Here is an 18940-nt window from a genome sequence, read left to right as displayed (position 1 = left end):
CCACCAGGGGGCAGCACTTGTATGGACAGGCGCTGGCTGGCAGGCACACAGAGACACAGACGTAAAGACAGAAAACACGCAGACACAAAGAAACCCAGGCAGACACCAAAACCTCCTCACAGATACCAGAAGCAGGTCTCCCCAAGTCCCAGATGGGTGAGTAGATCCAGCCCCCCAGAGACTGTACACACACACACACACACACACAGAGGATCACAGAGATTTTTAAAACCACTGAAATCGTATCATTCAGCCATTTAAAAAAGGAAAGCTTGCCATTTGCCACAACATGGATGGACTTAGAAGGCATTATGCTAAGTGAAATAAGTCAGACAGAGAAAGTCAAATTCTATGTGATCTCATTTATCTGTGGAATCTTAAAAAATAGCAACAACTAGACTCATAGAAAAAGAGACCAGATATGCGGTTACCAGAGGCAGAAAGGTGGGGCCGGGGGCACTGGATGCAGGTGGCCAGAAGGGGCAAACCTCCGGTTTATAAGATGAGTAAGTCCTGTAGGTAACACCTGCTGTGTCGTGTGTTTGAAAGTTGCTAAGAGAGTAAATCCTAAGAGTTCTCACAAGAACAACAACAAGAAACCTTTTCGTCTTTTTTCTTTTTTCATATCTATACGAGATGATGGATGCTGACCAAACTCACTGGGCTGGTCATTTCACAGTACCTGTCAGTCCAGTCATTATGCTGCACGCTTTAAAGTGATACAGGGCTGAATGTCAATGATGGCTCAATACACTGGAGAAGAAACACTTAAATGCTTATTTATAGCCCCCCTCCATAGACAAGTTGACACTCAAGACTTGAAAACACACACTTGTGCTGGCACACAAATGCACGCCCAAGCATAGAGACAATGACACACACACACACACAAGCACTCAGACACTCACGCGTACCTGGGCCCACCTAGGATTCAGTCTATGCTTGTTTTCTGAGGACCCCTCACACTGTGCCCTTCGGCTCCTCCTGGGAATGTCTTGTCCAGCCGGGGTGAGAGCCCCGGAGGGCCAGGGAGGTGGGGATAGTGCTAAGGGCTTGGCCCCCCCCAAAGCTGGAGTCCCCGGGGCCCCTCTGCCCCGGCCCCAAGTTCCCGTCAGCTGATGCAGCTGGCAGGCCCTGCCAGCAATCTCCGCCCCTCTTGCTGGCAGCCTGGCCTGGCAGGGATTCCCAGCCGATTGCCTTCTTCATCCCGCTGTTCACTCACTCACACTCTCACACAGTCAGCCCCCATGGCTAGCTCGGCACTCAACCACTCCTGGCCAGCCCTCTCCAAGCTCTGGCTGAAGCGATGGGCCTTCAAGAGAGGTAAGGGGGCAGGCAGTGAGCCGCGGGCACCAGCCACCCGGGTAGGGCTCCCTGGACAGCCTGCCCACCGTCCCATCTCGCGCCTTCCCTAAACCTCGGGCACAGGCTCTGCCTGAGCCAGCCCCAAATCCCATGATCTCTGGCTCCTCAGGGCCCCCACAGAACATCACGGACTTGTGGGGTTCCTCTTATCTCAAGGAAACATCTCTCCAGGCTCAGCCAGGAACTGGTCTCAGGAGGTAAATTTGCTGCCCTGGGGCAGCCTGGTGGCCTCCTGCGGGGCTCCCACTGCTGTTCGCTCCTGGATGGCTGCCGGACAGAGGCGCAGGGAGGCAGCAAGAGGAAGGGGTTCTAGCAGACAACTCTCTTGAACACACACACGTCGGCTAGTAGCCCTCCTGCGTCCTGGGGCCTCAGTTTACCTCTGTGGGGGCTGGAGAGGCCCTTTTATTATATCCCCCAAGGCCTGGGTGAATTGCTTTCAGTAAAAGATACTTCTTAAATCTCAGCAGGAGTCTTTGAAGACAACAAGATGGTGCCCAAGGCTACAGGGCATGGGGGATAGTGTGATAAGAGCCCCTAGTACCCCCTGCAGAAGCTGAGTATGTGTCCATGAGTGAGTTTCCACGCAGGAGGGGAGCCGATGAGAAGATTCATTCGCTTGTTCATTACACACACTCTGGCTGAGACCCTACTGTGTGCCAGGCACCGTGCTAGAGGAGACAGGAATACAGGGGACCTGGAGGCTGGGGCTGGGGAGACAGAGGGCGACCTGGGGGTTGGGATGCAATGGAAGAGCGGTCATAATGGTGAAAGTTGCTGCCAGTTGCTAAGCCCTTGGGAAGCTGGGCTCAGAGAGGATGCGTGATGAGCTCAAGGTCACACAGCAAGCACACACTGAAGGAGGCGGGATTTGAAACCGGCTCTGTTCCAAGGTCACCTTTGTGGTGTGTTCTAACCAGAACAAAGCTGCCAGGGTGGGCAGCTGGAGGGCTTAGGGAGGCTTTTTGACCCACCAGTGGATGGCAATGCTAGAGAATTAGTGCATCGACCTTGGATAACCAAGGTGCCCACCTGGGACCCAGGTCCTTAGGAAGGTCTGCGCACTCCTGCCTGCCCAGCCCACCCCGCCTCCCTGCCCAGGCAGGTTGAGGCTTTGATTTATAGACTGGCAGGTAGGGAGAGTGAGTTGTGGGAACCAGTGGTGACTCTTAAACCCTTTTATGGCTGGTGCTGCGGGGGCTGCTGGTGGAAGAGGCTGCCTGGAACCTGAATGCAGGCTGATAGGCGGCTCCTTAGAGAGAAGCATTGAGGTGGGGAGCAGAGAGTGACTTCGTAACAGCGTCCTTACAATCTTGAGCACTGGGGGAAGAAGGGCCTTTTTGTGCCCCTTTTAAGCAACTGTCTCCTGGGCTCCTGATGGGACCTCCTGGGGAAAAGAATGGAGTGGCTCTGGGGAGGCAGACAAGGCTGGGGAAGAGGGACTGGGACCTGCAGTGAAGTCCCTGGTCAGGGCCCCACTGCCCCTTCCCCTCAGTTATTCCAACTACCATTCTGGCTATACTTTTTCACTCATTCCCTAGGATGTAACAAGTGTGTGTATACTGAGTGCCTTCTGTGTCTCAACTTGGTTTCCTTCTTGTCTGGCTTCTCTGCCACAATTCTGTCTCCTTTCATCTACATTTCTCCCCTCCTCATTTCCTCAGAATGCCATCTCCCAAATGTAATGGCTCACTGCCACTAGGTCACTGCCACTCCACTTATCCCAACTACCCATCCATTCATCCATCCATGCATCTCCATATCCATCCAACCAGCCAGCCAACCAGCTATCCATCCATGTATCCATGTATCCATGTATCTATGTATCTATGCAGGCATGCATCCATCCATCCATCCACCCATCTAACCATCCACCCATCTAACCATCCAACTATTCATCCATCTAAACATCTACTTGTCCACCCATCTAACTAGCTGGTCAGCCAACTATCCTGGGAATTCATTGCAGGTCCCAATCCCCCTTCCCCGGCCTTGTCTGCCTCCCAAATCCACTCCATTGTTTCCCGTAGATCAATGCATTTGTGTATCCATCCATGCATCTAACCATCCATCCATCCATTCATTTAACTATCTACCCATCTAAACATCCATCCATCCAATCATCCACCCATTTATCCATCCAACCAGTCAACCAGACAACTCTCCCTTCAGCTAGCGAGCCAGCTAACCAACTATCCAACCACCTATCCATCTACCCAACAATCCATGCATTCATCCATCCAACCATCCACCCTTCTATCCAACCGTGTATTTACCCATCTACCCCTTCATCAGCTCATCACAGGGTAGCTTTGTGGTTATGAGTCCTTGCTTTGGAGTAAGAAACACCTGGGTTCACATCCCAACTCTGCCTCTTGCCAGTCTGCTGCGACCTTGGGCAAGACAGTACGTCTCTCTGAGCCTCAGTTCCCCTTCCGTAATGTGGGAACTCAGAAGGATAGAGTACGCGAAGTGCTTGACAGGTTTAGCATGAGGCAAGGCATACTGGAATTGATCAACACACGTAAGATTTTACCACTTGGAACCTGGGATGTAAAAGTGGGTTGGATACAGTACCTGCCTTCGTGGACCTCATAGTCTGGAGCGGCGGTCAGGAAACTTTCTCTATAAAGGGCCAGAGAGTAAATATCTTCAACTTTTCAGGTCATTTGATCTCTGATGCAACTACTGAACTCTGCTCCTGGAGCACGGGTAACCACCGTAGACAAGACGCACACGCGTGGGCATGGCTGTGTGTTACTAAAACTTTATTTACAAAATCAGGTGTTAAGCCAGACTGGCCTGTGAAATCCCAGTCTGTAAGTGAACAAGTAAGCCAGTGGAAGTACAGCAGGCAGTAGGAAGTGGTTGCAGATCAACCCAGTGTCCTCTGGTTGAGACTGTCTGCAGAGGATCAGAGCCTTTGGGAAAGGATGGTGGGAACAGCCAGAGGCACGCAGGAGAATAGTGAGCTGGGGCTCATGTGTGAGGGGGCTTTGAGAGGGTAGACTGAAAAGGGTTCAGAATGTTGTTCTAAGGGAACTGGGGTCTACGGGGTGGGGAGCAGAGGAAGGGGAGTGACTCTCTGAGATGTTGTGCCAGGAGGACACACCAACCACTGGGGCAGAAGATGGCAACTGGGGAGCACTGATGCTTGTGGTCGGCAATTCTGCAGGAAAACCTCAACAAGAGCTGCCATTGTGTAGAGAGAGCAATAATGGAGGCTGACATTAAGACGGTGGCAGAGGCCAAAAGAAGAGAGGATGGAATAGAGAAATTTCATGGGGGTGAAGTTGACAGGGCTTGGTGTCCTGAGGGGCGGTGAGGAAGTGAGGCTCGTCTCCAGGTTTCTAGTGGGGTCACTGGGAAGACAGTATGGCCACACTGATGTGGGGGCACAGAAGGAGGATGGAAAACAATGAGTTTGTTCTTAGCAGCTTGAAGTTGGCGTATGGGTGGGAATATCAGGCAGGGATGACCAGAGGCCACTGGAGACAAAGTCTCGAGCTTTGGAGAGAGAATCTGTCACCAGAATCAGAGCTCAGTGTGCAACAGCAGAGTCAGGGCCTGGGGTCAGGGTTCAGTGCATGACCAGGGTTGGGGTTCAGCTTGTGGCACTAGGATGGATCCATGTCACCAGGATCAGGGCTCAGTCAATGACACCAGGATCAGGGCTCAGTCTATGACACCAGGATCAGGGCTCAATCTGTGACACCAGAATCAAGCTTCAGCCTATGACCCTGGGATACGGCCTCAGTCTGTGACACAAAGATTGGGCCTCAACATGGGACACGGGGATCAGGTTTGAGTGTGTCATCAGAGTCACACTCAGCCTGTTCCTGGGTCAGGAGCTTCCAGGGAAAGAATAAACTCAGCCCTGGTCTTCCACCTTTAGCCTTTGTATTCCAGACCTGCAGGGTGGCAGGTGTAAGGCATGAGGTTCTGCCTTTGGCCTCTACAGGCTGTGGGAGGCCTCAGTCCTCCATACAACCCCTGCCTAGGAAAGCAGGGAGACCCTGCAGCCTCTCCTGAGGCCCCCTGGGGACTTGGCTGAGGGATGGGACTGTCTATCCAGGTGGCTTCCCCTCCCCTTCCCAGCTCCCATCAGCCTCCAGGACCCACCCCCACGTCTGGTTTTTCTCCTCCTTCACAGCCTGCTTGTTTTGCTCCTACATTTCCCTGAGTCATAGATGCTGCCTTGGCTGCCGGGTGGGGAAGACGGGAGATGCGAGGCTTAGTGAGGGCAGCAGAACAGGGTCACTCAACCAGCCTGTGAAAGCAGTGATGGTGGAAACCACGGCACTGTCATGCACTGTGGCAGGCCAAGGGTGTTAAGGCTCACTTAGCTTTTTTTTTCTTAATCGAACTATAGTTGGTTTACAATATTGTGTTAGTTTCAGGTGTACAGCAAAATGATTCAGTTAGATACATATTCTTTTTCATTATAGGTTATTACAAGATATTGAATATAATTCCCTGTGCTGTACAGTAAGTCCTTGTTGTTCATCTATTTTATATACAGTGGTGTGTATCTGCTAATTCTATACGCTTTTTTTTTAATTGAAGTGTAGACGGTTTACAATGCTGTGTTAATTTCTGGTGTACAGCATAGCGATTCAGTTATACATATATGTATATATATATATTCCTTTTTCGTATTCTTTTCCATTATAGGCTATTACAAGGTACTGAATATATCTCCCTGTGCTGTACAGTAGGACCATGTTGTTCATCTATTTTATATGTAGTAGTCAGTACCTGCAGATCCCAAACTCCCAATTTATCCTTCCACCCCTCTCTTTCCCTTCTGGCAACCGTAAGTTTGTTTTCTATGTCTGTGAGTCTGTTTCTGTTTTGTAAATAAGTTCATTTGTGTTCTTTTTTTAGATTCCACATATAAGTGATATCCTAGAATAGTTGTCTTTCTCTCTCTGACTCAGTCCACTTAGTATGATGCTCTCTTGGCCCATCCACGTTGCTGCAAATGGCATTGTTTCATTCTTTTTTAAGGAACCTCCAAACTGTTTTCCATAGAAGGCTCACTTATCTTGAAGTAAATGGAGCTGAAGCCTCATGTGCATCTGCCCCATCAAAGCTCAGTAAGGGGCCCCAGCATACAATTCACACATCAGACAATTCAGCCATTCAAAGTATCCAGTTCAATGGTTTTTAGAATATTTGCAGCCTTGTGCAACCATCACCATAATCAATTTTAGAACATTGTCATCACTCACAAGAGAAATCTGTGTGACTGGATAAAGAAGTTGTGGTATATTTATACCACAAAAAAAGAATAAAATAATACCATTTGCAGTAACATGGATGGACCTGGAGGTCATCACTCTGAATGAAGTAATTCAGAAAGAGAAAGAAAAATACCAAAAGATATCACTCATATGTGGAACCTAAAAAGGAAAAAGAGGACAATAATGAACTCATCTACAAAATAGAAACAGACTTACAGACATAGTAAACAATCTTATGGTTACCAGGGGAAAGGGTTAGGATAAATCTGGGAGTTTGAGATTTACAGATGTTAACCACCATATAAAAAATAGACAAAAAACAAATCTCTTCTGTTTAGCACAGGGGACTGTATTTGGTATCTTGTAATAACCTTTAATGAAAAAGAATATGAAAATGAATATATGGATGTATGACTGGGGTGTGATGCTGCACACCAGAAATTGACATGTTGTAACTGACTATACTTCAATTAAAAAAAATAGAAATCTGTACCCTTCAGTTACCATCCCATAATTCCCCATTTCTCCCCAGCCATAGACCATCACTCACCTACTTTCTGCCTCTAGAGATTCATCTACTCTGGACATTTCTTATAGGTGGAATCACATAACATGTGGTCTTTTGTGACCGACTTCTCCTACGTAATGTCTTCAAGATTCATTCATGTTGTAGCGGGTGTCAAAACTCCATTCCTTATTGTGATCGGATGATACTCTATTGTTGTACATTTTGCGTATACATTTATCCATTTATCCATTTATGGAAACCTGGGCTGTTTCCACTTTTAGGCTATTAAAAATAATGCTGCCAAAAACACTCACGTGTAAGTTTTCAGGTGGACCTAAGCTTTCCATTCTCTTGGGCAAAGACCTGGGAGTGGAACGGCTGGGTGGTGTGCCAACTTTTTAACTTTTTAAGGAAGTTCCAGAATGTTTTCCAATCTCCTTGTGTGTTTTATGCATGCACGCATGTGCACATGTAACATCTTTCCATTTGTCTACTTATCAAACGTGTTTATTTCTGCCTGGGCTATCTTCTGCTTGTTCTCGTGACTTCCCAAAGACACAATTTTCCATTCAGAATTTTGTATTCTTTTTCTTAAAGAAGGCCCCTAAATTATACAGGTGTCAGAATTGGGGGCAGGGTGTGTACATTCACGGCTGGGACGAGAGGGAACGTGAGTGGGTACAGACAGCTCGCCTGCCATAGGGATAAAAAGGGACATCATTAACACTTCTGTCCGCCAGCAGCAATGGTGACAGGCAGGGCGGCCACAAAAATGTGTCACCCCATCCACATTTTTTGGAGGGTGAAGGGTGCTGGGTGGGTACGGTTAATCGTTACTTGTCTCAGTAGCATAAACCAGGACTGTCCCGGGACATGGGGTCACCCAGCCATAGGGGATTCAAGCTAAGGAGTGAATGAGGACCTACTGGCACTTTGTCCAAAGGCATCGCTCTCCCGTCCCCACCCCAACCTCGGCCCCTCCTGGAGCTGCTATGGCTCTTACTGCGAACGTGCTGCTCAGTCTCTCCGTGTATCTCCCCACCAGTCTCCTCGCCTCCACCTTCACCCACCTCCTCTAGCCTCTCTCCTCACCCCCTGGTTTCAGCAGAGCCCAGGATGTCCTTGGAGGGGGCCATGGTGTGAAGGAGTCTAGCTGTCAAGGCAATGCAACACGATGCGCACGATAGAGGCACCGAAAGTGGAGGGTGGGCGGAGATTTGTGGAGCCAATAGGATGAGTCTTCGGGGAGGCGGTCCTAGAACACAAATGGGGGCTCTTAGGCAGTGGGTCCTGCAGGAGCAAGGACAAGGTACAGAAGGAAGATCCTGCTGGACGTCAGTGGCTGGACCAAGACATTCGACCTTCTTCCTGCAGGCGGTGGGGAGTCTCCGAGGGGACTGGAATAGGCAGGGGTGACGTGCTCCAGCTGCAGTGTAAGGGGCAGAGGATGGGGCACTTGTTTCTCCCACAGGAAAGGGCTTAGCCCAAGACCTGAGGTCAAGCCAGGGCACCCTCCTGACCTGGATGGCAGGGAAGGTGGCCAGGTCTGGCCAAGCATCCCAGGATTGAGCGCCATACACCCTGGGTCCTGAAAGGTGGGCTCCATCATATCCACCTTCCAGGTGAGGAAACTGAGGCTCCGAGAGGTGCCTCCCCGAAGGTGTGCAGCCATTAGTGGCAGGTCCAGGCCAGGACACGGTCTGATTGACCCCAAAGCCCTTGTTTTCTCCTCTATGCTGTGCCACCCCGAGGTCCCTGGAACTCAAAGTACAATGTAGGGGCAGAGGCACCATCAGAGACCCTCTACAGGTGGACACTGGGTCCTTGCATTCGGCCTTAGGGGCCCATTCTGTCAAAGGAGGGCTTTTTACTACAGCAGACATGGCAAATCGATTTCAACTCCTGAGCCAACTGGGATCAGCAGGAGATAGCTGCCCGGAAATAGTGTGCTGGGGAGAACTCCGGCAGGAAAGAGCCTTGCGATTAAACAGAAAATTTGCTGCGGGCTCCGGATGAGCGGTGGGAAGTGGTGGCATGTATGTTGGCTTAGAGATCATTGAAACCATCCTCCTCCACCACCCCATTTTAGAGATGAGAAAACTGAGGCCAGGGGGAACAGTGGCAGATGCAGAATCAGGCCTCCCAGCTGAGCCCTGACATCTTGTCCCTCCTTCTCTCCCACCCGCAGGCTCCGAGCCCAAGCCATGTGTCCAGCCCTTTGACTCTGAAGCTGCGGACTCGGCCACTAAGAGCAGCAGGGGAGCCTGGAGGCCTGAGCACCCAGACTTCTCCGCCATGGGGGATGAGCAGGCAGGTGTCTGACTGCTGAGACGGGCAAGAGCTGATGTCGCCAGTGGCAGCAAGTACACTTTATTTAGCACTTGCATTTTACCAGGCACTTTGTGTGCATTATTTCAGGGAACCCTCATTAAAACCTGGCGGAGCAGGTTACTATCTCATTTTACATTTGAGGAAATGAATCCTTCCTGGAACAAAAGAGGGAGGGTGGGATGAGTGGGGGAAGAGTTGGTGGATGGATGGAAGGAAGGACTGACAGAAGGGATGGATGGATGGATGGGTGAGTGGATGTAAGGAAGAAACAGTGAAGGGAAGGAAGTGAGGAATGGATGGATAGGAGGGTGGTTAAATGGGTGCATGGGTGGGTAGATGGATGAATGAAAAGGGAAGAAAAAGCTCTCATGGGGAGCTCTGAGCTAGAACAGCCCTGCGGGGTGGTCCCAGACCAGGCTGAGGTGGCCAGGTCATTACTTCCCCACATCAATCAGTTGTGGCCCATGGGCTGCCCAGGAAGGGATGTGACTTCCCAGAAGGGGGCTGACAGCTGACAGCCATCTGCTGACAGCCCTCCCAGCCTCTGGGACAGCATGTCCTCACTCATTTTACCTGCACAGCAATCCTACAAGAAGGCAGCATTACACCCATTTTAGAGATGAGAAAACTGAGGCTCAGGGTTAGGAACTTGCCTGGGGTCACAGTAAGCTGATAAAAGCTATGCAGAGACACAAACCTTAATTAAGGCCTTTCTATCATTCAAGCCAAACCATCTGCCCCCCGTTATTTATTTGCTGTTTTATTTGAAACCAATTCCCTTTTTACATGATGAAGTGGAATCAATATGCTTGAAGTTGCTTTGGTGTGCTGTTTTTTTCCCAATATACAATGAGATAAATAGCTATTTAGATTTTTTTTTTAATGTTTATCCCTGTACTATCTAAATCTGCACGTGGTAAGCCTTTCTGCAGAGTGGAAATTCCTGGGGCGTCTCGCCTCTGGGTCTGCCAGGTGGGGGTTGGGGGGAAACCCATCCCCTAGGTTTCCCCAGGGTCCAGGCAGCAGGATTCTGGATTCATTGCATACTCTCTGGGGTGTCGGGGCCAGCGTAAGATGTTTAGTCAGATGCCTGGAAAGGCCCCCAATGGGCAGGCTCCCATTTCTCACCCAGGAGCTGTTGGAGGAAAGGGACGAGCTCGCCAGCAAAGGATGAAGCCACGGCCCCACCCCCTCCCCGTGCCTGCTGCAGGGAGCTGGGACAGCCTGTACCGCAGCTGCCCACCACCCCTCCGCTCAAAGCCCTGGCCGGGTTCCCACTTCTGCCTCCTGTGAGGGAGGCCAGATACGGGAGAAGGGGGTGGGGACGGCCAGCCCAGGCCAAGAGGCTGTCCTGACGTGTTTATATTTACAGGCAGATAAAAACCAGAGACACGAGGGAACCTTTGGGGCCGTGGCAGAGGAGACAGGAGTCGGTAGAGGTTGTCCAGGCACCAGTGATGGGTTGGAGTGATGTGGGGGAGGCTGCCACTGAAGTCACAGGAGGGCCAGGGGAACCGGGGCCAGAGGTGTGGGTATTTGGACAGAGACTGAAGAAGAGAGATCCTTGTATATGAAAGACACAGGACGCAGCAGCAGGCAGAGAGGGAGCAGCCAGGGACCTGGGAGGGAAACAAGATTAGAGGATGCAAAGGTGGGATGCAAGAAGGGGGCAGTGGAAAACAGTGGGCAGAGGCTCCAAAACTCAATCAGAGAATTGCAGTAAGATCCAGCAACCCAGCTGCTGGGGATCTACCCAAAAGAGGTGAAGGCAGGGACTCAGACATACGTCTTTCCTTGTTCACAGCAGCATTCTCCATGAGAGCCAAAAGGTGAAGGCAGCTCAAGTGTCCATCAGAGAGTGAATGGATAAACAAAATGTGGTTTTGTTTATAGCCATGCCATGTGGTCCATCCATACGATGGAATGTTACCCAGCCTTCAAAAGGAAGGCAGTTCTGACACCTGCTAGAATTCGGATGAACTTGAAAACATTATGCTAAGCGAAATAAACTAGACACAAAAGGACAAATGTGGTACAATTCCACTTACATGGGGTCCCTAGAACAGGCACATTCAGTGAGACAGTAGATTTGAGGGTACCAGGAGCTGGCAGAGGAGAGAACGGAGTGTGTGGGTAAGGACCTTCTTTGGGGGATGATAAAAAAAAAAAGTTCTGGAGATGGATGGTGGTGATGTTTGCATCACAGTGTGAATGTCCTTAATGCCACTGGATTGTACACTTAAGAATGGTTAAAATGGTGGATTTTGTGTTAGGTATATTTTACTATAATAAAAAACGCAGGAGTCAAAACTATGGAGAACTCCAAGGCGGAGACCCTGCATAGCCCTTATAACGCCCCTCCTCACCAAGCCTTAGCAGGGACCGCCCTCCCCTTAGAAAGACTGGCCATGACCAGCCAAATGGTCCCGGGGGACGCTTGCAAAATTGAGCAAATAAAATTCCAGGACACACAGTCAGACTTGAATGTCAAATATTGCAATGTTTGGAATATGCTTATACTAGACAAAAAATATTAGTTGTTTACCTGAAACTCAAATTTAACTTGGAATCCTGCATTTTCTCTGGCAACGGTATCCTGGAGCAGGAAGGTGGGGGTCTTTTGTAGAGTTTATGAAAGGGGTCAGGTCCGTTTCATGGGCCCTTCAGGCCACCAATTGGGACAGTCCATCAAAGGCTGCCTGAGAGCACATAGATGCATGGGGCCACATCTCAGGGTTGGTTTTGCATGGACCAGTAGAAGAGGCCCAGACACCTACCGACTGAACCCTATCTGAGGACACTGCTAACAAAGACCAGGAAAGGGACAGTCCCTGTCCTGCAGATCCTGACAGCCCAAAGTAGGGACACCTTATCTAGACTGAAGGAGTCAGGAAGGCAGCTTGGAGGGCACACCCAAGCTGGGTTTTGAAGGATGAATAGGAGTTCACCAGGCCACCTCTGGGTGGCCAGGGAGAAGAAGTTCTCCAAGGAGAGGAAGAGGCAGGTGGAGGGGGGGGAAGAGACAAATAGAATGGGAGGGAGAGAGAAGGGAAAGGTGAAGGAAGCAGAGGGAAAAGAAACAGAGGAGGAAGAGAGTGAAAAAGAGCATAAAGCTGGGAACCAGACAGATCTGAGCTTGAGGCTGGCTGCCTGTGTGGCCTAGACAGGTCCTTTTTCTTCCCTGAGCCTCAGTCTCCTGATCTGGAAAGTGGGATAACAACGCCCCCTGGTGGAGCTGCCGTGCAATTAGGGATACCGCCCGTGTGGTCCTGGGTGGCGATTTGCCGATGCGCTCTGGCATCGGATGCTGCATCATGGACCGCCTCTGTGTATCCCGCGTGTCTGACAGCGCCTGGCCCGTGGCTGCCCCGCGGGTGGGTGGGAGCAGGAGACCGCAGGGGGCCAGAAGCAAGAGGCGGCCGGCCCTGGGGCCCTCTGGGCTGTGCTGACAAGCTGCGGCTTCTGTTGCCGGGGAGGGGAAGGTACTGGAGGGGATTTAGGAGCTCAGAGGTTCCAGGCTACATCGGATAGGACTGAGCCGGGGTAGGTGAGCAAGGTTCAGGGTCCAATGCTGTTGGGTCTTACCTAACATTTTGATAATTTGTTTCATGGTGAATCTCCTTGCATTACTTTGAGATTTTCTTTTCTTTTCTTTTCTTTTTTGATATTGCATTAAAGTATGATTTTCTTGATTCCTGAGTTTAGGGACAACCCCTTCAATTTTGTGCCTGGGACACTCACCTCCCCTCCCCTAGTCCCGGGCTGGGAGGGAGACTTAGGGTCCAGAAGTCCCGTGAGGAGACACCCCCAGCAGCCCAGGGGAAAGACCGGAGGCCCTGGCATTGCCTGAAATTCCACCAGGAACGTCAAGGATTGCCTCGCTCCGCGGAGCGTTTTCACCTACTGCTTCACAGATACGATTTTTTCTTTAATTATTATTATTATTTATTTATTTTACACGGGGAGGTAGTTAAGTTTATTTTTATTTTTATTTTTTTTTTGGACGGAGGTACTGGGGATTGAACCCAGGACCTTGTGCGTGCTACGCGTGCTCCCTGCCCCGAGCTAGTGCTACCTCCGCCCCCCCACCCCACACACAGATACGACGTTAAGTGAGCCTTAAAACAAGGTGCGCGAGCCGCCAGGACAGGCTATCGTGGCCGTTTCATAAGATGATCAGACAGAAAATCAGCGAGGGAGGTGGAAGCCCAGATTTCCGGTCCCTGTTTGGGGGTGAGGCCTTGAAGGCCTAGGTTAGGCCCTGCGTTGAGGGGACGACCCCCCATTCTCCCCCGCCTGTCGGGAGATGGGCTCTGAGCCCAGGCTGGACGGGAGGGGGTGGGCAGGGTCTGAGTGCGGAGGGCCTCTGCTGCCCGCGTCAGTGCCTTCTCCCCCGCCTGCCTGCAGGAGGCGGCTGCTCCGGGGCTGCTCGGCGAGAGCGCGGAGGACCTCAGCCTGGACCTGGGAGCCCTTCAGGGCAGCGAGTATCTCCAGGACCTGGGTCTCGGGGTCCTTCCACTCAGCCAGCCTGGGGAGGCCAAGGCCAGTGGCCCCCCCAGCAAAGAAGCCAGAGGAGACTCGCCCTTGTCCAGCTCGGCAGGGTCCCACAGCCTGTCTCGGAGACGCAGCTGGGAGAGGCCGCGGAGCTGCTCGGAGAGCTGGCGGAGGTCAGCCCCCAGCGCGGCCGCCTTCAGCGCACCTTCCCTCGCGCCCCCAACGCCAGGGCCCCAGGCCATGCCGCCCCCCCGCCTCTGTGTCATCTAGCTTAAGGACACCAAGGCCGAGTGCTTTATCTGAGGCAACCCAAAAGGCCTTCTCCCGAGACACACGCACATCCGCACACAGAGCCCGTGTGAACATACGGATCCGGGTGCACGGATGAGCGCGCACACGCTGAATGAGCTTGCACCCCCCCAAACTGAAGACTCTGCGAGCATCCCGCAGGCACACTCGAACACGGATGTGCACACTGGGTGTACACGCGCATGCTGCGCCCGCAGGCATGCACCCTGCCCTGTGCAAATCCACACGGAGAAGTCTAAGCATGTGACTTGCACGTGTGCATGAAGCCCCAGATGAACTTGCGATCAAAACGCAGCTGCAAGCTAGGCACCACACACCCTCCAGTGGCCACCCCAAACAGGGGAGCAGGGTGCTTTAACTGCACCTCCCCATCACTCCCTCCACCCCTCCCAGTCTCCCCAAACAGAAATCCAGTCTAGGTAAAAATAGTGGGAGTGCCATCCACCTGGAACTTCCACAGCGGATCCCCCAACCGGGGTCCCCACGGACCCCTCTGAGACTGGGAGATCTGGACCCCTGTCTGTGCCCCACCCCCAGAGGGCCACCTGCGGGTTAACCCCAGCCCCCGGGCCGGTCACACCAGAGCTGGGGCGCCCTGACCAGGCGGAAGAGACTTGACCTCCTCCCTTCCACCACCAGGCTCAGCCTTGATGCCTCAGCTGTGAATGAGGGGCCCTGTCTCCCCCGGACGCTGGCCAGCCTTGCGCTGAACCTGCCAGGAGGGGGCCTGCAGGCCTGGACCCAAGAATGTCTGTCTGGGGGTGGAACCCCCACAGAGCAGCCAAGCAAGGTGGGTGCAACCCACAGCCACCCAGGACGATAAGACACCTCTGGGCCCAGGGCCCTGCGTGCAGGTGGGAAGGCGTGCCTCACCCACACCTGGTGGGGCTGACGCATCACAGCAGGGTTGTCCATGGCGGAGCCCATGACTGAGGGGTCACTGATTCCTGAGATTCCAGCCTAGGCCTGGGGGTCCTTCGCTGGGGTAAGGTCTGCAGGAAGGGACCGTTGGCCACCAGTGCAACCCCTGGGCTGTGGAGCAAGGGGATGTCTCTGCATCTTGGCAGCTGGAAGGAAGCCCTGTCTGAGTCTGGAGTTTGCAACTGGGGACAGCTTATTTCAGGTCTGGGATTCTAGCCCATAGCTGGGGACTGTGGCCCATGCCTGGGGCTCCTCTGCCCATGACCATGACTTGAGGGGAAATTCCTAGCCATGGCTGGAATTTGTGGCTCAGAATTCCAAAACTCTGGTCCACAGCTGGGGGTGGTCCTTGGCAGGACTGCAGCCCAGGGCTGGGGCGGGCATGGCTCTAGCCCTCAGCTGCTATGAGGACTATGCCCCGTAGGTGGGGGCAGCTCCCGTCTGCAGCTGGAGGCTGGGGACCCTCGATCTGCAGAGCCTGCCTGCAGCCCCAGCTGCCTCTGGCCTAGCGAGATGCTTATTCTCTGCAGGAATGTGACAGCCCCGAGAAAAGAGTGAGGTCACGGTCGGTTCCCTCGTCCTTTGATGAGATCAGCTCCCTGGAAATCTTTCCGGCTTTGGAAGTGCCCACTCCAGCTGTTCAAGGTAGCTCAACCTGGGGATTTCTTTCATTCAAACCAAGGAGGGTAGGAGGTTTCTGCTGCAGGGCCCCTGGATGGGGCTGGTGGAGGGGGCTTAGGGCAGGAATGGACAGACTATGGGCAGGGGAGTCGGGGGCGGTCCTCCAGCACCTGCCCCTCCCCCTCCCCCAAGGCCTAGAGCCAGGGTGGACATACCACTGCAATGACCCCCCCAGGGCTCTCTCTTCTCTCTCTCATTCTCTTTCTTTATCTCCTTCTTTGTCTCCGAATCTCTGTCTTAAGAGCTTGTGTCCCTCGGCCGTCAGACAGACCTACATGCCAAACCGGAATCTACCACTTTCTAGCAAGTCTCTGAGCCTCCCCAGCTTTCTCCATAAGAATGGGACCCTGTCTCCTTAGGGTCATTTGCAGGGTTCACTGAGTGCACACACGTGTAGAGTGCGTAGCACATCTTAAGCGCTCATGAGATGCTGGGGGCACTTCCATCCCTGGCTCTCCGGCCTCTTCACACCTCTCTTCCCCCAGAGTAACAAGCCCCACCCAGACAGTCTCCAGTTCTGCAGGGGTGGGGTGGGGTCAGGGTGGGGCACCATGCAGGGCTGGTCCTGCCTCAGGGTCCCCTCACACCTGTGCCTCTTGGGGTGGGCGCCACTTCCAGGCTTGGATCCACCGGTGCTGGAATGCATGGAAAAGGACCACGTGGAGCCAGATCATGTGTGAGTGTCTGCCGCTTGGTTAGGGAGGGACCCCAGTGGATAGCTGAGGTGTCAAGGCTGAGGGAGGAGGGGCACAGGTTGGAGCATTGCTGATGTAAGTGACCAGGGCCCGCCATGGTCCCTCTAGGTCCCCCTCTAACCTAGATCTCTCCCACACCCTCCTTCTCCCAGGGGAGGGACCCAAGACCCTCAGAAAGGTTCTCTACAGCATCAGGAGAGGGGTTGGAGCCCCTGGTTAGGAGCTGCATCGGGACCTGGGGCCCGATGGGGCAATCGCAGCCCGTCTTGGGGAATGTCTGTAACCTGGGGCAACTGTGGGCTGTTTTTGTTCCCCAACCCCAGGTTGATTGTCCAGCAGGTCCTTCAAGAACTTCGACAGTACCATGGGTAAGTAGGGGAGGAGGATGGGTGTGAGGGAACAGGTGTGGGAGGACAGATGAGGAAGACAGGTAGAGGTGGGCAGGTATAGGAGTGGACAGGTATGGGGGACACGTGGGGAACAGATATGGGAAGACAGGTGGGGGACAGGTATGGAGAAGCTGGGGAGAAATGGGAGGAAAACGGTGACAGGAGAGGTGGGAGGAGGCATAGGTGCCGGAAAGGACAGGGTCCCTGAGTTGGGGAGCAGCGTGTCGCCACCAGTCCGTGTGGTACCTTTGTACAAATGGGGAAATTTGCTTCTTTCCCAAAATACTGCCATGTTAGAAAATCTCCCTGACATGCTGATTTTATTCGACCAAGGTGTGTTACCACCCTCTGCTGGAAAACCCACCACAGGGACCATGTACACAAGCCCAGGTGTGGAGGGATGTTCAGATGAGGCACGGGGTGCACACCTATCAGTGGAAGCCGCGGTGGCGGGAAGGCAGAAGAAGAGGCAGCTGGGGGAGGGAGGAAGGGCTGCTGACCCAGGTATTGGGCCCCTCTGATCCTGCAGGGCCCGGCAGAGGGCTCGCTTGTCAGTTAGCCCTGGAGGAGCCCATTCGAACCTCACCTGGTTTGAGTTCCTGTCTGAGTGAGTATGCAGAGCTGCAGGTGGGGAGCTCTGTGTGGGCTCTGATCTGGGGGTGGGAGCTGGGACCCCCATCCTCTCAATGGAACCACCAGGGCAATGGTGGAGGCGGCAGCTGGCTGGGGGTTCCCCATACACCATGGGAGGGCAGAGGAAGACTTCTTGGAGGAGGTGATGACTTGAGGTGGGTTCCAGTGGAGGAGTAGGAGTTCACCGACACAGGGAGATGAGGCTGAGGGAAGGAAATAGGTGCCTTTAGGGGAAGGCTATCAGGCTGAGGCTGGGAGGGGCCAAGAGAGGGAAGTCAGCAGACGCCACATCATCCCTGGGAAGCTGAGGAACACAGCTCTTTGGGGACTGATGGAGAGCGCTGTCAGGCTGGGGTGCAGAATCTCCCTCCAGGGAACAGATTCTGCAGGGACTCGGTTTGTTTGTCAATGACTTAGTATGTATGTATTAAATGAGGCTGTGCCAGTCACCCAGGAGAGGAAGGACACTGACCTGGGGCTGGAGAATCTTCTGGGAAGAGGGGAGCAGGATTTGAGAGCCCACAGGATCCACAGGGAAGATGGACAGAATTTCTAGGCTGATTAGACATGGAGGGGGCATGAGTCAGAGAAAAGAGGCAGGGACAGACAAGGCCCATCTAAGGAGCTCAAACTCGAGACCATGTCACATTCCCCTCTGTAAACCCAGTCCCCAAGGTTCCCAGAGCTTTGTCAACATCAGTGAATGTTTGTTGAGTGAATAAGTGAGTGAGAGAAGGAGGGAGCAAGTTAGGGACCACAGCAGGGATGAAACAGAACAAGGCGGGACCCCAGGGAGACAGATTCCACGTGGATCCCAGGAGAGACCCACAGGACTAGCTCAGAACAGCCCTCTGGGCCTGCTGCACCCTCCTCACTGAACTTTCCTCCCTGTAGGAGCGAGGACAGCACGAGCAAGATAGAGAGGTGTGACAGGAGCGCCAGGGTGAAACGCAGACTGAGCTCCCTCCGCAGTCGAGTCACCAGACAGAAGGAGAAGGTCAGGGGGCCGGGCCAGGGCTGGGGGGACGCCTCTCTGCCTTCTTCAGCTTGTCAAAGTGGCCCTGGCCCCAGAGCCCTGTGACTCGAGGTGGGACTGGATGCTCAGGGCATTCTAAAGCCCACTTCTGTCCCCAACAGGGGAAGAGCCCAGTACCTTTGAAGGACAAGGGTCAGGATGCTCGAGAAAGGAAGGAGTGTGTCAACGGGCACCAGCTGGCTCGGGGAACCTTTTCTGGCCACTCCAGCTGCCCCCTGTGTGGCAAACCCTTTCTGAGCTCTGGTAAGTCTGGTGGCCCAGCCTGTCCCTCTGGATGGCAGCCACTTTCTCTGCTTTACTTCCCATAAATCACCTTCATTGCCTCCTTCACT

General features: G+C 53.1%; 1 protein-coding gene across 3 annotated transcripts in view; it reads left to right on the top strand.

Moving 5' to 3' along the window:
• The window catches only part of ARHGEF18 (Rho/Rac guanine nucleotide exchange factor 18), a 79608-nt gene that overhangs the window by 4100 nt on the left and 56568 nt on the right, over positions 1-18940 (top strand). Inside the window, exons 1-10 of one of the 3 annotated variants that reach the window (XM_074350935.1) lie at positions 1172-1323; positions 9308-9429; positions 13858-14117; positions 14893-15043; positions 15705-15819; positions 16474-16531; positions 16874-16918; positions 17469-17546; positions 18467-18569; positions 18710-18851. In XM_074350935.1, coding sequence (XP_074207036.1) covers positions 1248-1323; positions 9308-9429; positions 13858-14117; positions 14893-15043; positions 15705-15819; positions 16474-16531; positions 16874-16918; positions 17469-17546; positions 18467-18569; positions 18710-18851 — 1150 coding nt within the window. In that variant the 5' untranslated portion in view covers positions 1172-1247. Of the gene's footprint in view, positions 1-1171; positions 1324-9307; positions 9430-13857; positions 14118-14892; positions 15044-15704; positions 15820-16473; positions 16532-16873; positions 16919-17468; positions 17547-18466; positions 18570-18709; positions 18852-18940 lie in introns of those variants that run through there. The other 2 variants (XR_012501660.1, XR_012501661.1) reach the window with 2 other exon arrangements.

This window comes from Camelus bactrianus, chromosome 22 (assembly GCF_048773025.1).
Source record: "Camelus bactrianus isolate YW-2024 breed Bactrian camel chromosome 22, ASM4877302v1, whole genome shotgun sequence".
NCBI lineage: Eukaryota > Metazoa > Chordata > Mammalia > Artiodactyla > Camelidae > Camelus > Camelus bactrianus.
This window is presented reverse-complemented; position numbering and strand designations above follow the sequence as displayed.